The sequence below is a fragment of the Solanum stenotomum genome, chromosome 11 (assembly GCF_019186545.1).
Source record: "Solanum stenotomum isolate F172 chromosome 11, ASM1918654v1, whole genome shotgun sequence".
Taxonomy (NCBI): Eukaryota; Viridiplantae; Streptophyta; class Magnoliopsida; order Solanales; family Solanaceae; genus Solanum; species Solanum stenotomum.
Genome location: NC_064292.1, coordinates 25,222,614 through 25,237,567, shown reverse-complemented (window position 1 = coordinate 25,237,567; position 14,954 = coordinate 25,222,614). Strand labels below are relative to the sequence as shown.

The following is a 14,954-nucleotide window of genomic DNA, read 5'->3' as shown; positions in this document are numbered from 1 at the left end:
TGTCTATACCTACAAAGGCATATTTGCCTACTCCGGCCTCCGGTTCTTCTGTTGCTTTCCAGCCCACCAGGATTACTCACACCATAATCCTTAATATGGGGCACCTAGCCCATTCAACAGATGTGCGGGCTAGCCAGCAAGAGGCTGGGGTACCTTGGATGATTGAGTGAGTCATCTTAGCTGTGCTGACACCCGTTAGGACATTGATTGATTATCTCACAGCGAGAGTAAAGATTTGTGAGAGAGGACAAGGGGTTACTTCAAAGGTAATGACTTTGAAAGTTGAGGTTTCAGATTTGAGAAAGGATGTGGATTATCTGAAGTCCACAGACGTCACTTCTCTCTTTTAGTCAGCTAAGGATCGAGATCCCTCGGCCAGTTCTTAGATGCCTCTGGCCACTACTGGGGATGTTCTTATGGATGATGTGGCAGCTAATAAGTCAAAGGCAGAGACGGATGAGGAGGAGCTTGATGCTCAGGAGGATACCTCTATGGAGATCTTCTAGATTTAGAGGAGACGATTGTACAGTCAGTCATTCAGACATCGCTGACAGACACGTCCATGGTAGGCTCTAATGTTGTTGTTACACTGGCACAGATGCCCAAGATCAGAGTGTGACCCCGGGCATTGATGTCCCGACAGATGGAGCAACTGTGCAGACAAAATTCTTCTTTACCTACCTCTCTGTCCTTTTTATTGACTTTTGATTATTTTTGTTGCATTTGAGGACAACTGCTTTTTATTTGTGGTAGGGTGAGGTATTTCTATACATTCCTCTTGTGTATATATTGGGTTTTATGTTTTCAATTGTGTTTTGATCTTATCTTGTGGATGTTCAGCATATGGCTTCTTGTTATAAATGAAAATGGTTTTTTGACCCTCCTGAAAACTTTTACCACGTATTATTAGGTGTAAATGTGGTTGTTCTTGTGCAAATTTGATTATCGGTTATGATCAATGCGGATGACTTCAATAGTGCTCTTAATTGAATAAGAATGAATGTGTGGCTACGATGAGGCCAAATGAAGTTCAAATGACTTCAATATATTGACTTCTTTCATCTCGTTGTGACTAGTCGGTTGTCCAATAGAGTCTCTTGTGATGAACATTGCACACTAGCTCAAATGATTCTCGTTTGATATTGGTGCCAATGCCTTGTGTGATGAGATTACTTTCCCTCGTTGGTCTGGCTGACTAAGTGATGAAAGCTTTTGAAATGATCTTAGGCAACAGTTTATAGGAGTGAAACAATTTAACAATAGACCTCTTTTGTGGCCAACCTTGTGAGATGTGTGAACCTTGCTTGGACCCTATTTGAGCTTTATCCTTTTGTTGGAAGAAACTTGATGAAATTATGACCCTTCTTTATCCATTCACCCATAATCCTCATGCAGTGTGGTTTGTTTGAATAGCCAACTTAGGCTAAAAGCCTAAGTTGGGAGTGTGGTGAAAAGAGAAAGTAAATCAAGAATGTGAAAATTCCCCCTTCTAGCAATGGCCGTAAAAAAAGATGGAACCACTCCATATAAAAAAAGAGAAAGAAAATAATAAAACAAAAGAAAAAGAATTATAAAGTTGTGAAAGTTCAAAAGAAATGGGGTGTCTAGTATTCCATTGAAAGTTGAATAATGGGGTGAATTTTGAGCATGATTCAGATATTGAAGAAAAGGAAGAGATTGACGTTCAAACCACATTTCATGAGGATAGCAACCATTGAGCTTGAATTACCAAACCGTGACACTCTACCCCGTTACAAGCCTTGAAAAGACCTTTTTGATCTTTAGTAAGCTGAAACGAATGTTGATTGGAAAATAAGGGGAAACATATGGGTGAAGTCATGCATGTGTTCATCTTTGTAAGTGTGAGAGTTTTTTTGTGATTCCAAAACTATGAATTGTTATGCAATTGTGTGTGAATAGGGAATCATCTTTGTTGTGAGGGCATTTGAATACCTTTGTTGAGCTTGAACTTGGATTCGAAGCAAGTATTGTGCAGTTGAGTACCTTTGATAATGGTAAGTCACTACTTGAATCTTTGAGTGCCCAATTGATCCTTGCATTAGTAAGTTGAGTCTTGTTGTGTGCATTCACGATTGAGTCTTTTGTAGCACTGTTTTAAACACACTTTTTGAACTACTGAACTTGATGACAAGAAAAAGTTTAAGTTGGGGGTTTAGATGAGTTCTGGATTTGGACTCATTTAGGGCTGTGTTTGTATAGATTAAGTGTCCTCACATACTTATTTTGTGCCAATAACTGATGTTAAATCCTTTATTTTTAGGAATATAGAATGAGGAACAAAACAAGGAGACTAACAGGTGAAAAGGAACAAAATAGGCTGAAAAAGTGAAGATAGGCGAGCCTGAGGATCAGCAAGAGCACTCGGCGTGTCGCCGAGCAGACCATCAGACCATCTAAAGTACCAGTGTGCCAATCTCTGAAGGAAAGAACCAAGTTGGTGAAGAAAGACAGCACTCGGCAAATCACCAACTGATTTCGCGAAGCTAAGATAGATCGCCCAAAGTTACACACCTTAAGGATGTTGAATGCCAAGGCGAAAGGGCGATGGAAGAGACCAAAAGGCAGCTCGTCGAGTGGCTCAGCGAGCCCGACTTACTTCACCGAATGAGATTTTGTAGCTTATATTCGATGACTATAAATATGGTTTTGAACATCTAGTATAGATATTTTTTTATCTTTTTGTTATTCTTAGAACCTAGAAAATAATCTTGAGACTGTTTTTTTGTAGAGAGTTTTTCCTTAGCTTTGAGGGACTGAAAAAATTCACTTTTGAGAAATTGGAAGTGGGTCTTTGAGATTCATCAAATTGGAGTATTGTAAAGATAAAATTACTCTAACCCAGCTGATGGATAATCAATTTGGTAAGTGTTTTACCTTTTTACTATGTCTAGCTAAAACTCCAATTCTTGGGGTGTGATTATGTGATTATGGGCTGATTTAGCGTATGTGTATTGCTAATTATTAGCTTAAATTCTATTAAAAAGTGAGTTTAATCCTTAACTGTGGTTTAACTTAAGAATTGTAGTTGCAAATGCAGTTCTTCCTTTGTGTTCTTGGCTTTCTCGAGATAGAGGTTTTATAACTACGATTTTTGATTGATGGTTTGTGGGTACTGGGTTGACCTAGGTTCAACTCGAGAGAGTGAATCCTAAACTTAATCCCACATATTCAGCTCTAGAGAGTGAATGGATTAAGGTGTGGGCTTCTCTTATTTTGCATTCTTGTTGATGTTTGAGAGAAATCACTTGATTTAGGGTTAATTGTTCGACAGAAAATTACCTCCCTTATAGCTTAGTGTACTGACTAATATATAGCTATGCACGAATAGTTGCAATTACCCATTTGTCTATATTAGGTCCTATACTATGTTGTTTTTCCTATGTTTAGAACCCCTATATAAGCTTTTTAATCCCCCAAATTAACCCATTTAATTCATTCTTCCAATTTCATAAAAGAAAACAAAACTCCTCTCCAAATATTGTCACTCTAGAAACTGGAAGAAGAAGAAGAAGGATTCAACTAGGTTTTTATGTTAAAGGCTAGCATTTGGACTCACGGTATGATAATTTTCATCCATGGAGCTCCCAAATTCCTCTATTTCAATGTCACGACCCAGGGTACCCCATAGACGTAACACGGTATACTTGATCCCGAAGGGGTCTCATACAAGCGCTTAGCATAATCATAGACATAAGATCATAGGAAAGTAGTACAGAATTTAAAACTTTTCTTTACAATCGAAGTCTTTTATAAAATGAGAGAGAATCTATAACACTATGTCTCAAACCATCTAACACTTGAATTTAAACTCTTGAAATACAATCTTAGGGACATAGCCCTTACATAAGTTTAAGCATAAAAGAAAGAAAAAAAAAGACACATGGTTAAGCCCTCGAATACAATAAGGACTCACCAATCTTATTGATCTCCTATGTACTTAGGAATCCAATATCACCAAAGCCTATACTTATAGAAAATTAGAAAGATGGGGTTAGCACAAAGAGTACTAAGTATGGAAGCAATGCACAAAAATCCTTAAAACATGCATAATAGGGACATTTCATTTTAAACCATGCTATATGCCATTTTAGAACATCATCTTTGAAATAGTTGGAGAATGCAACTCATAAGGCAACTCACATACACTTCATCATAACATAAGAGATATCATTGTAATATCAAGCATAGTCTCCAACATCAACATAATTCATAATATCAAGCATAGTCTCCAACATCAACATAATTCACAATATAAAGCATAGTCTTCAACATCAACATAATTCATAATATCAAGCAGAGTCTCCAACATCAACATAATTCATATTCGAATCTTCACAAGTCATACTTCATACACATACACAAATACCAATATTATCTCATCATAATAGAATTATCACATAAGCAACCTTGACCTCTACTTGTGCAATTCATAGATAGGACCCCATAATCCTATCTACACTAAGTATCACTTCTAGGCCCCCATGATCATGCATAACATACCTTAATCTTTAGCCATAACCAACATTCATAGACAAGGAGACATTCATGTTCATAACTTGTAATAAGTAAAGTCACTCATAGCACCAATACATATCATGCATATATCAATTCACATGTGTTTATAGCATAAGGAAACCATACCACAACTCCCTTATAAGTCTACTTGTGCAATGTATAAGTGAAGTCCCATACCCCCACCTATACTAAGTAAACCTATTTAGAAGTCATAAGCATAGTCCATGTTCATATTCATGTTCATGTTCATAATTCATAATAAAGCATGCATAACTCATAATCGTCATGTCACGAGGGAAACCTACCATACCCACTCTCAAAGCCTACTTGTGCAATGCATGAATGAAGTACCATACCCCCATTCACACTAAGTAGAACCTCTTAAGGGGACTATAGTAAATAACCCTTTTTATTGTTCTTGTTCTTGTTCATGTTACTTGTTCATGTCATGGTTCATGTTACTTGTCATGTAGGGAGATATAGCCTTAACCGACAAAGACCATGTGAGCAACATGGAATTCGGTATCATGAACCCATACCGGAAAGAGATGTTTTACTTGCCTAAGGTAGAATGAACATATTTAGCTTATAGGTGGATCAATTAGCTAAGAACCTATGTGGGGACATAGTTATGGGATAGGGAGATTGCTACTGGCAACCTGAACTAACTGAGGTAAAAGGTTTCCAACTCTTATTCCTATCCACTCGGTGCTAAGCTTAATTTCCTTTAAGTCTTTACTTAACATCATTGTTTATGGAAAGGTAACTTAACAAACAATCCAATACAATATCATTGTAGCTCATGGATTCATTAGATGATAATGTCCTTTCAACCTTAGAATCATCAATATGTGAGTAAACCTTTCACGTATGTTCATGGTGTTAATGAGAATAACCTTTAAATCAACACAATAATATAATCATAGTCATAACATATCATACATAGTCTTAACATATCATACGTAGTCATATCATATCATACATAGTCATGTGTAGGGTTATAGGAAAGAAGGATCTTGCATCAATACCACAATATACATCATAATTAACAACTCCACCTTTCATGTGGATCATAATAGTCATGTACATTTCATGTGTAATAGTATGTAAAGGTGCACATGAGAACTAGACTTTCAATTGACACCACATATACTTCATAATGATATTTATGCATGGAGTGTGTGTATAATTGTCCTTACAATAACACAACAACAACAACATTATCATCATAGATACTACCCTCTGAAAGTTTCATAAACATGTATATAATTTCACAATCATGCATAATTCACATATATTGCATTCAAGGGTCATATTGAGTTAATAAATCTAGCATTCAATTCCAAGAAACCTAGATACAACTATGACTCAAGTAGTCCATTCACTTCATGCATAATCTCATGTGATCATTGTTTTATTAGGAAAATATATTTTAGACTGGTTTAAGAGTCGCCACTTAATTTTAAAGAAAAATCAAGAAAACTATTCATTTCCACAAGACTATAACAGGAATCTAGTGAAAACTTGTAAAGGGGTTCGAGGCTCTTATTAACATTCTAGGAAGGTTTTAAAAGCACATAGGATATCCACTAATGTGGTTATCCGACAATTAATTATTTGGCTAAAGTAATTTAACTTAACTTAAATTGAACAATGTTTTAGTTAAGACCATTTTAGGGGGAAAAGGAAAGAATATTGAAATACTATCTGATTGAAGTATTTTTGTAAAATTATTATTTAAGTCCATTTAAAGATGACTGATTTAGTTAAATTATTAAAACGAAATGAGCATCTTTTAGGGGTTTGAACTTTTCGACCTTAAGATTAACGACAAATACCAACAAGCAAAACAAACATAGTAAAGTGAAAAGGGAAAGAGGGTTGGACCCAAATCTGGTTTCTGTCCGCCTGGACCAGTATTTGGGCCCATTTGAGATGCACCTGTCCTAGACTAACACAAAGTAATCATCCTTTCTTTTGGGCTTTACGCCCAAATTTTCACCTGCCCTAAAAACTAACAAAGTAATAGCAAAATTTAATGACAAGGGTATAGGCCCAAAATAACAAAAATACAATTTTTTCAAAATTTGGGGCCTTTAGGCCCATTTTCCCTCTTTCGTATACACTAGATGTATACTAGTGTATACGATCTTGTATATCTGCTCCAAACCCTGTTCACCAAATTTTCAGGGGATCTGACTCTGTACAAGAATTTTGGGGCCTCCATGGCCCCCTTGTAAATGCAAAGGTACAGTACGTGAGGACTTGAACGGATTTTACATGCAAAACAACAAACAAAATATAGAATTAGCATTGGGGAGGAAAATGAAGGGGTGAGATAAAAATTAAATGAAAATAAGAGTACATAAACAAAAATAAATAAAATAAATAAATAAATAGAAACACACGCCGATCAATTGTTAACAGTACAACATTCAAACAATAAAGTAAAGGAAAAAGCCCATGAAGACTTAATATTTTTATGTATATGATGCAGTGAGCAGTAAAAGAGCAAAAGTCAAATGGACCAAATTCAACATCCCTAGACTATTAATATTAAGCATGTTAGTTCAATTAGATACAAAAAATTCTAATAATATGAGGAGAAAAGCAGTGAAATAACCTAGTGAGATAAATAACTAGATTAGATGAACAAAACACTTCCAAATTCAAGTTAAGACATCGATTATTGCTTCCCGTGTAAAACAAAACCAAGCTCTCATCTCGCACCAAATATTTCTCCTTCTAAGTAAAGCGGGTTCATTTCCACATACATGAATCAACACATAGATTGAGAGACATGAAAACCAAAATAAGGTGGACATATGATTCTAAACAAACAAGCAAGCTAAACTCGAATAGCTACGGATCCTACTTCACGCAATTAGCTAAGGCGGAGAATGACATAACATGGAACACCGACTACTAATGCAAATTCATGACACATGAAGAGAAACTAAGGCAAACGGAGCCATTCATGACTAAACACGATGTACCTCCGGAGGCCAAACGAATGAGAACAAATGCATATTGCTTCCTACCAACTAGAAAACATCATATTGGACCAGAACTCATGCTAAACAACAAACCTCAACTTATAGATCATATTTGAAATAGCTTTGTGCAAGTTACATCACGAGATTAAGGCGAGCCAACAAAAATGTGTTTCTAACTTTATCAGAAAATGACTGACCATCAAACGACCAAGGATACATCAATAAACAGTGAAATGCAAAACATATACTTCGAACCGAGATCAGCCTACTTACTGTAGGATATTGATGAGAAACACAAGGTTAACTTTGTTTCAAAACTCTTTTAAAATGATCTTACAAGAGACAACCAGCTTGGCTCAAACGAAAAGAGACAACATAACCCAAACGAGGATTATCATGAAAAGAAGGGGAAAAACTAATAAAACTATGAACTAAGAGTGATAATAAACTATAGCGAGATTGGACCTTAAATATATCAAAACAAACTAACCAATTTTTGTAAAGCACAATCAGAGAGACACAAGAAGAAAGAAAAGAAAAGGAATCCGAGGAAAAGAAAAATGAAACATTGTATATGCATATCCATACTTCTATGAACCAAACATCAAACAAAATTTCGACTCAGATTGAGGGGTCTGAGTTAAACGCATAATCGGGAGCAATGAAGAACAACTAAAGGTCAAATGAGCAGAACTAAAATGAGAGATTTTTACCTTCTTGCAGGCAGTGAACTTGAGATGAGAATGAGCGGAGACGAACTTCCACGACCACAGAAGAACTCTAACGAGCTTTTGTAAATTTCAGCAACCAGTGAAAAAAGGAGAAGGAAAATGAAAGGGTTTTTTAAGTGTATTCCTGAAATAACTTTTGTAGCTTAAGAATTTCCCTCCTCTGTAAAATTTTCAACTTTTTCTCCTTATATTTTTTCCAACTTTTCGACTTAATCCCCCCTCCTACCAGTCAATCAGAAGCAACATAAATAGAAAGGAGATAGGGTTCGAAAATGGGGGAAAAATGGATCAAAACTCCAAAGCCCATTTTCGAAATTCAAAAATCCAAAACCTTTCACCCTTCCGGCTAAACAATCTTTTTTGAGGTTTTCAACCCATTCCGGAAGAGGAAAGGGAAGAAAACGTGCATGCTACCTGCTTTTGCTGCTCTGCACTATTGCAGCGAAAAGCAACATACTGCTGTACTAGACACGAATTTCCTCATGCCGTGAGCTTTCCATGAATCGACGTGAGTTGATGAACGTTGAGGCGTCGTTTGTAAGAAGTTGCTGATGTCGTTTGGAGCGGATGAGAGGACGTCGTGAGTTGTTGTTGAGACGTTTGGAAGCCGCTGGAAATCTCTTTTGATTTTCTTTGTGAATTAGAAAAGGGTTGGGTCGGGCATATGGGTTATTGGAGTGGGTTTATATATGGATAATTGGTTGTTTTGGTATGTTGTATGTATTAGTTGCTGGAATTGTTGGATCGAGGTTTTGGGCTGGAAAATTATAGGGGTGGCTGGCTGGAAAATAAGGGAAATGGGTTGGGTTTGTTTGTTGCTAAAATGGATAATTTGGATTGGAGGAATTGGGTTCAAAATTGGGTAGAACAAAATGGCTAAATAGATTACAATTGTGGCCATATAAAATTTAAAACATAACCAAATTGAGTTGATTTAGTGAATCCGGCTAGAATCTAAACACAATGAATTAAGATTGATTAAATGAGCTTCTTAATCTTAACAAAATAAAATAGTAAACTTAATTATAAACTAATTATTTCAAGAACGTAAATTATTATATAACTAAACTAATTAACCAAATATTTAATTAAAATTATAATCTTTTTGAGACGATTTTTGAATATTCATAAAATGCATTAATTATACACATAATTACGAAATATATATATATATATATGTAAATAATAAAATTAATTAAAAGTAACTTGAAAAATATTTTGAACTTTATAAAAACTAATTATTTCAAATTGTTTGAAATTTTGGAAGCTCGATGATTAATTCTTATCGGGGAGGGTCAAAATTAGGTGTCAACAATTGTCCCTCATTTTACGTGGATTGATGCAAGAAATTTGAGGAAAATGAAACTGACTAATCCAATTTTGACCGACCACGTTTTCATCTTTCGAAAAAAGGCTTTTGGTGCGGACTATAGGAATTATGGCCGAACCCCAGAAGTGAGTTTCCTACATATCTCAGGCCATATGAGAATTCAAGCTACTTGTAGTTTGATACGCTTGATTTAATGCACGATTTTGAGAGAATTCAAAAGCTATCCGATATCGAATTATGAAGAAATCAAAATGCTAGGAAATAAGATTTAAGAGCGAATGTCGGATTACAGCCAAGTTTTCAACATTGAGCCCGCCTACATATCCCTCGACCTAGGGAATCAGGCTGCTTGTTGTTTGACTCAATTGATTGAAAATGAAATCTATTATGCTAGATCACCTTCAGTTCTGGAAGAGCGACAAAGTCGGTCGAGTATGAAAAGGAGGCTTGCAACCTCTTAGCCATGAATGTGGCGCGCTTCACACCCATAATTAAGAACTTGCACGGACATAATTTCCAAAGCTCTTGGTGCATTGTCATTCAGATTGGAAAGCTGCTTCCAATAGAGACCAAAATTTCTGGATGCGAAACTGAAACCAACAAACCCAAAGAAAAACCCACATGCCTTTTAACAGGGGTGTGGTTTGATTGTGGTGGAAATCGCTCTGCTCGCGTCCGAAGAGTTTGGCACTCCTCTTTGGACTATGTCCCAGTTCGCTTCTAAGAAAAAGTTCCACGTTTGTGTTGCATCCTAATTGATGTCGTCCGCACCTGTGGTTTTGATTTGAAAATTCATCCTATCGGATGCCCTCGACAGAGAGTTAGATAAAACTCATTAGCATAAAATGCAATGCAAATTTTAAAGTAACTTCAGTCTCGATTTTGTTGGACAAATCTTCTTCTTAAGAATTTTTGAGTCCCTCTCAAAATTTTTGTCCCACTTTCTATTGTAAGGAAAATAGAAATCTTACGGGAGATATAACCGAACCCTTGTGGCGCCTAGGTATCCTGTTGAGGAAGGAAACAGGTCAAACGTAGTTCCCCCTCTCGAGGATTAACAAAAGTAGGAAATTTATAAAGAAACCGACCAAGGCCGACATAGGTTGCCTACGTATCTCATTCTTGAGAATTCAAGTCGAACGTAGTTCATTACAAGAGGAATAAGATTTAAACCATGCGATTACAAGCGAATAGAATGATTGCAAGGAAATGACAAGAAAAATCCAAACTGAAACTTCACACATAGTATCTCTTGACAGCATCTGAGTTGATTGGTTTCGGCCATTCAGTGCCATCCATCTCCAACAGAATCAAGGCACCTCCAGATAACACTATGCGAACCATGTAGGCCCCTTGCCAATTTGGTGCAAATTTCCCTTTGTAGTCATCCTGATGAGGGAAAATGCGTTTAAGGACCAGATGGCCAATTTCAAATATCCTGACTCTTACTTTCTTGTGGAAAGCACGAATCATTTTCTGTCGATACAGTTGTCCATGACAAACAGTGTCACGCCCCGAGCTACCCCCAAGACGCGGACACGGGACCTAGGATCACAAGTGATCCCAAGCTAACGTTGCTAGCATGATCATGAGCATACTAAAGATAATAAACTGATGCGGAAGCTAAATAATAAATAAATCTGAAAAAATAGGGAATACCCATATACTATAACTGAGATATATCAAATCTGAGAGTTTAATACAAAAGAGATATCAAACTCAAAATACTAAGCTAAATCTAACTATGTCTGAATTAAGCCTCTAAACTGACTAAAAATGTTGGGACATGCCCCAACTAGATCTAGCAAAACTAAAACTAAAGACTAAAAGCAGTAAGGATAAACATGTCACTAGTCCTCGAAGAATAAGGACTCACCACTGATGTTGCTGAACTGGAGATCGGGAACCGATATAAGCGTGATCTGGATGCTGAGAACATGAACCTACATCATGAGAAGATATAGCGCACGTGTGCGTCGGTACTTGAGAGGTACTGAGCATGTAGGATAGAGTAAAGCTGAAATAACATATAACAAAACAAAGCAATAAAGCAATGAAATCATCTAAACATGATATAGATACTGAAATACTGAATACTGGGCTAACTGATGCAATGACCAAATTTATAACATGCTGAGACCGAATACTGACTGTACTGAAATATGGTCAATGCAAAAGAGTTTGACTGAACTGTGGGAGCTACTAATAACCGACATAAAAGCACATGAGCTTAATGTGGAGTCCAATGTATACGCCCCATCGAGAGGACCCAATATACCCTGCCAGAGGTATAGAGGCATGCTGGCGTGATCACTAAACTGATGTTGCCCACAGAGGGGACTTACACCTACGTGGCTCGTAATTCTAGGACTATATGGGTACGCTGAAACCCTAGTCCAACTCGATATTATACTACTCCCAATGAATTAAGTAGTTAACTAGTTATGACTGAATTTCTGTAAATACTAGATAGCTCGAACTGAACATTCAAACTGAGAATGCAACAATTAATCTGATAATGATGCATTCATAAATTGAGGCATGTAAAACTGAATACTGAAATATCTGACCTAGCATGTGTAATTCAAGAACTAAAGAAATACATAGCTAGGGTTCTGAAATTCATGCGATAAACTGAGCAATAACATGTTAATCTGATTTGGAACATTTAAATAACTAATTCATGATGATCTGTTGTAATTCTAGAAACCCTAGGTCTATTCATAATCATGGAATCAAGAATCTGACTGAATTCTATGGACCTAATGGGCGAAAGGAACCCACTAGTGAAATCCCACATACCTGGTGACGAATTCCACGGAGAAATCTTTCAATTTCAGGCCTGGAACTGATGGAACCTTGCTGCATTCTTGAACTAGGGTTCTTGACCTTTTTCTCCTCTCTTGATTCTAATTTTCTAAGATTTTGATTAAAGAATTGACTTGGATAAGTTCTAGTTATGTTTGTAGGCTTAAACTGATTAAAACCTCATGATTTAGGGTTTAAACAACGTATCTTAGAGGTTAGGAAAAGACCAAAAGACCCCTGAATTAACTGCTGTCGGAGTGACTGACGGAATGGACCTACGGTCCGTAAATCAATCGACGGTCCGTCCATTGGGTCCGTAGGTCGAGTCTGCCCGATAGGGCTTCACTAAAACGGGCATAAATATTTACTCGGAGGTCAGAATTTAGCAAACTCGGTGGAGTTGGAAATATAATTCAATTATCTATCTAACCATAGGTCATGAGACACATAATTCATTTTGTGCTAAGAGTTATGACCATGAAGTTGACCCATCAATATTTTTCAGCTAACTGGCTGCTGACCCTCATCTACGGTCAGACCTACGGACCGTGGCTCGAATGATGGTCCATGCTGGTCGACCGTACTTTGTGTCAGAGGCTGGGTAAGGGAAGTCTCGATCCACGGACACAGACCACGGACCATGGTCTGATATACGGACCGTGGGTCTCTCCGTGAGTCGGGACTTAGCCAAATTTTTTGACTGAATTCTGGGGAAGTTTTCTGTCACGAACCACGGACCTGCAGGACGGTCCGTGAGTCCATCTATGGTCCGTGGATGGTGTCCGTGAGTGCCGCCTGTAACACCAGAAATCTGAAATCTCTATTTTCGGATACGGGGTGTTACATTATCTCCCCCTTGGGACTATTCGTCCTCGAATGAAGACTAATCTAGCTGAAATAGATAGAGAGGACTGCAATCCCTACCACAAAACACTGAGAACTAAATTTCTAACTGAACTGAGTTCCAAGAACATGCAAATACGCTGAAAATGCAAGTACAAACTGAAGGAACATGATTCTAAGACTGAATTTTTGCATGAATGACTGAAAAACTGAAGAGGAACTATTACCTCAAGCTGGAATGGAATCGGAAGGAAAGAGGTGAGGATACTTGGACTTCATGGCTGCTTCTGCTTCCCAAGTAGCTCCCTCTACAGACTGACTCCTCCACAAAACATTGACTGAAGCGACTTTTTTATTCCTCAACCTTCTAACCTGACGATCGAGAATCTCAACTGGTACATCCTCATATGAAAGGCTATCTTCCACGGCCACACTCTCTAATGGTACTATGGATGCTGGATCACCCACACACTTCTTCAAAAGGGAAATGTGAAAGACTGGATGCACTGCTGCTAAATCTGTTGGCAACTCTAACTCATAAGCCACTTTACCAATCCTTTTCAATATCCGGTAAGGGCCTACATATCTGGGACTAAGCTTTCCTTTGTTCCCAAACTCATCACTCCCTTCATAGGTGACACTTTCAGGAAAACCCAATCATCAACTTGGAACTCTAGTTCCCTTCTTCTCACATCTGCATAAGACTTCTGGCGACTCTGAGCAGTCTTAAGTCTATCTCTAATGAGTTGCACTTTCTCCATAGCATCAAGGATCGAATCTGGTCCTATCAAGGCTGCTTCACCTACTTCAAACCAACCAACTGGAGATCTACATCTACACCCATACAATGCCTCATAAGGGGCCATCTGAATGCTGGAATGGTAGCCATTGTTATAGGCGAACTTTATTAGAGGAAGGTGATCATCCCAACTACCCTTGAAGTCGATCACACAAGCTCTCAACATGTCCTCTAAGGTCTGAATGGTACGGTCTGCTTGACCATCCGTCTGTGGATGAAATGTTGTGCTAAGATTAACCTGAGTACCAAGAACTTTCTGAAATGACTTCCAGAAATGAGATGTAAACTGAGGACCTCTATCTGAGATGATAGACAAAGGAACTCCATACAACCTCACAATCTCATTAATGTAAAGCTTGGCGTAATCCTCCGCCAAATCTGTAGTCTTAACCGCCAAAAAGCGAGAAGACTTAGTAACCCTATCAACAATCACCCAAATGGAATCATGTTGTCTGCGAGTACGAGGTAAACTTGTGATGAAGTCCGTGTTGATCACTTCCCACTTCCAAGTAGGAATGTCAATCTCTTGAGTCATACCTTCTGGTTTCTGATGTTCTACCTTTTCTTGCTGGCAATTGGGGCACTTAGCCACAAAGTCTGCTATATCTTTTTTCATACCATTCCACCAATAGACTTCCCGTAGAGCACGGTACATCTTAGTGGTGCCTGGATGAATAGAATATCTGGAATTGTGGGCTTCTGCGAGAATATGCTGTCTCAATTCACCCACATCAAGAACACACAATCTACCTTGATAGCGAAGTACACCATCTCCCACTTGGGAGAAAACCTCCACTCTCTGATTGTGGACTGCACCCTTAAGTTCAAGCAAGATTGGATCACTATCTTGCATTTCCTTAACCTCTACTACCAAAGAAGATTCTGCCCCATTCTGAACCGTTACACCACCA

The 14,954-nt window shown here is 37.7% G+C and overlaps 1 protein-coding gene across 1 annotated transcript in view; it reads right to left on the bottom strand.

The window, feature by feature from the left end:
- Positions 1-2,311: 2,311 nt before the first annotated feature.
- LOC125845787 (uncharacterized) overlaps positions 2,312-14,954 on the bottom strand; it is a 17,510-nt gene continuing 4,867 nt past the window's right edge. Inside the window, exon 2 of the mRNA XM_049525316.1 lies at positions 2,312-2,437. Coding sequence (XP_049381273.1) covers positions 2,312-2,437 — 126 coding nt within the window. The remainder of the gene's footprint in view (positions 2,438-14,954) is intronic.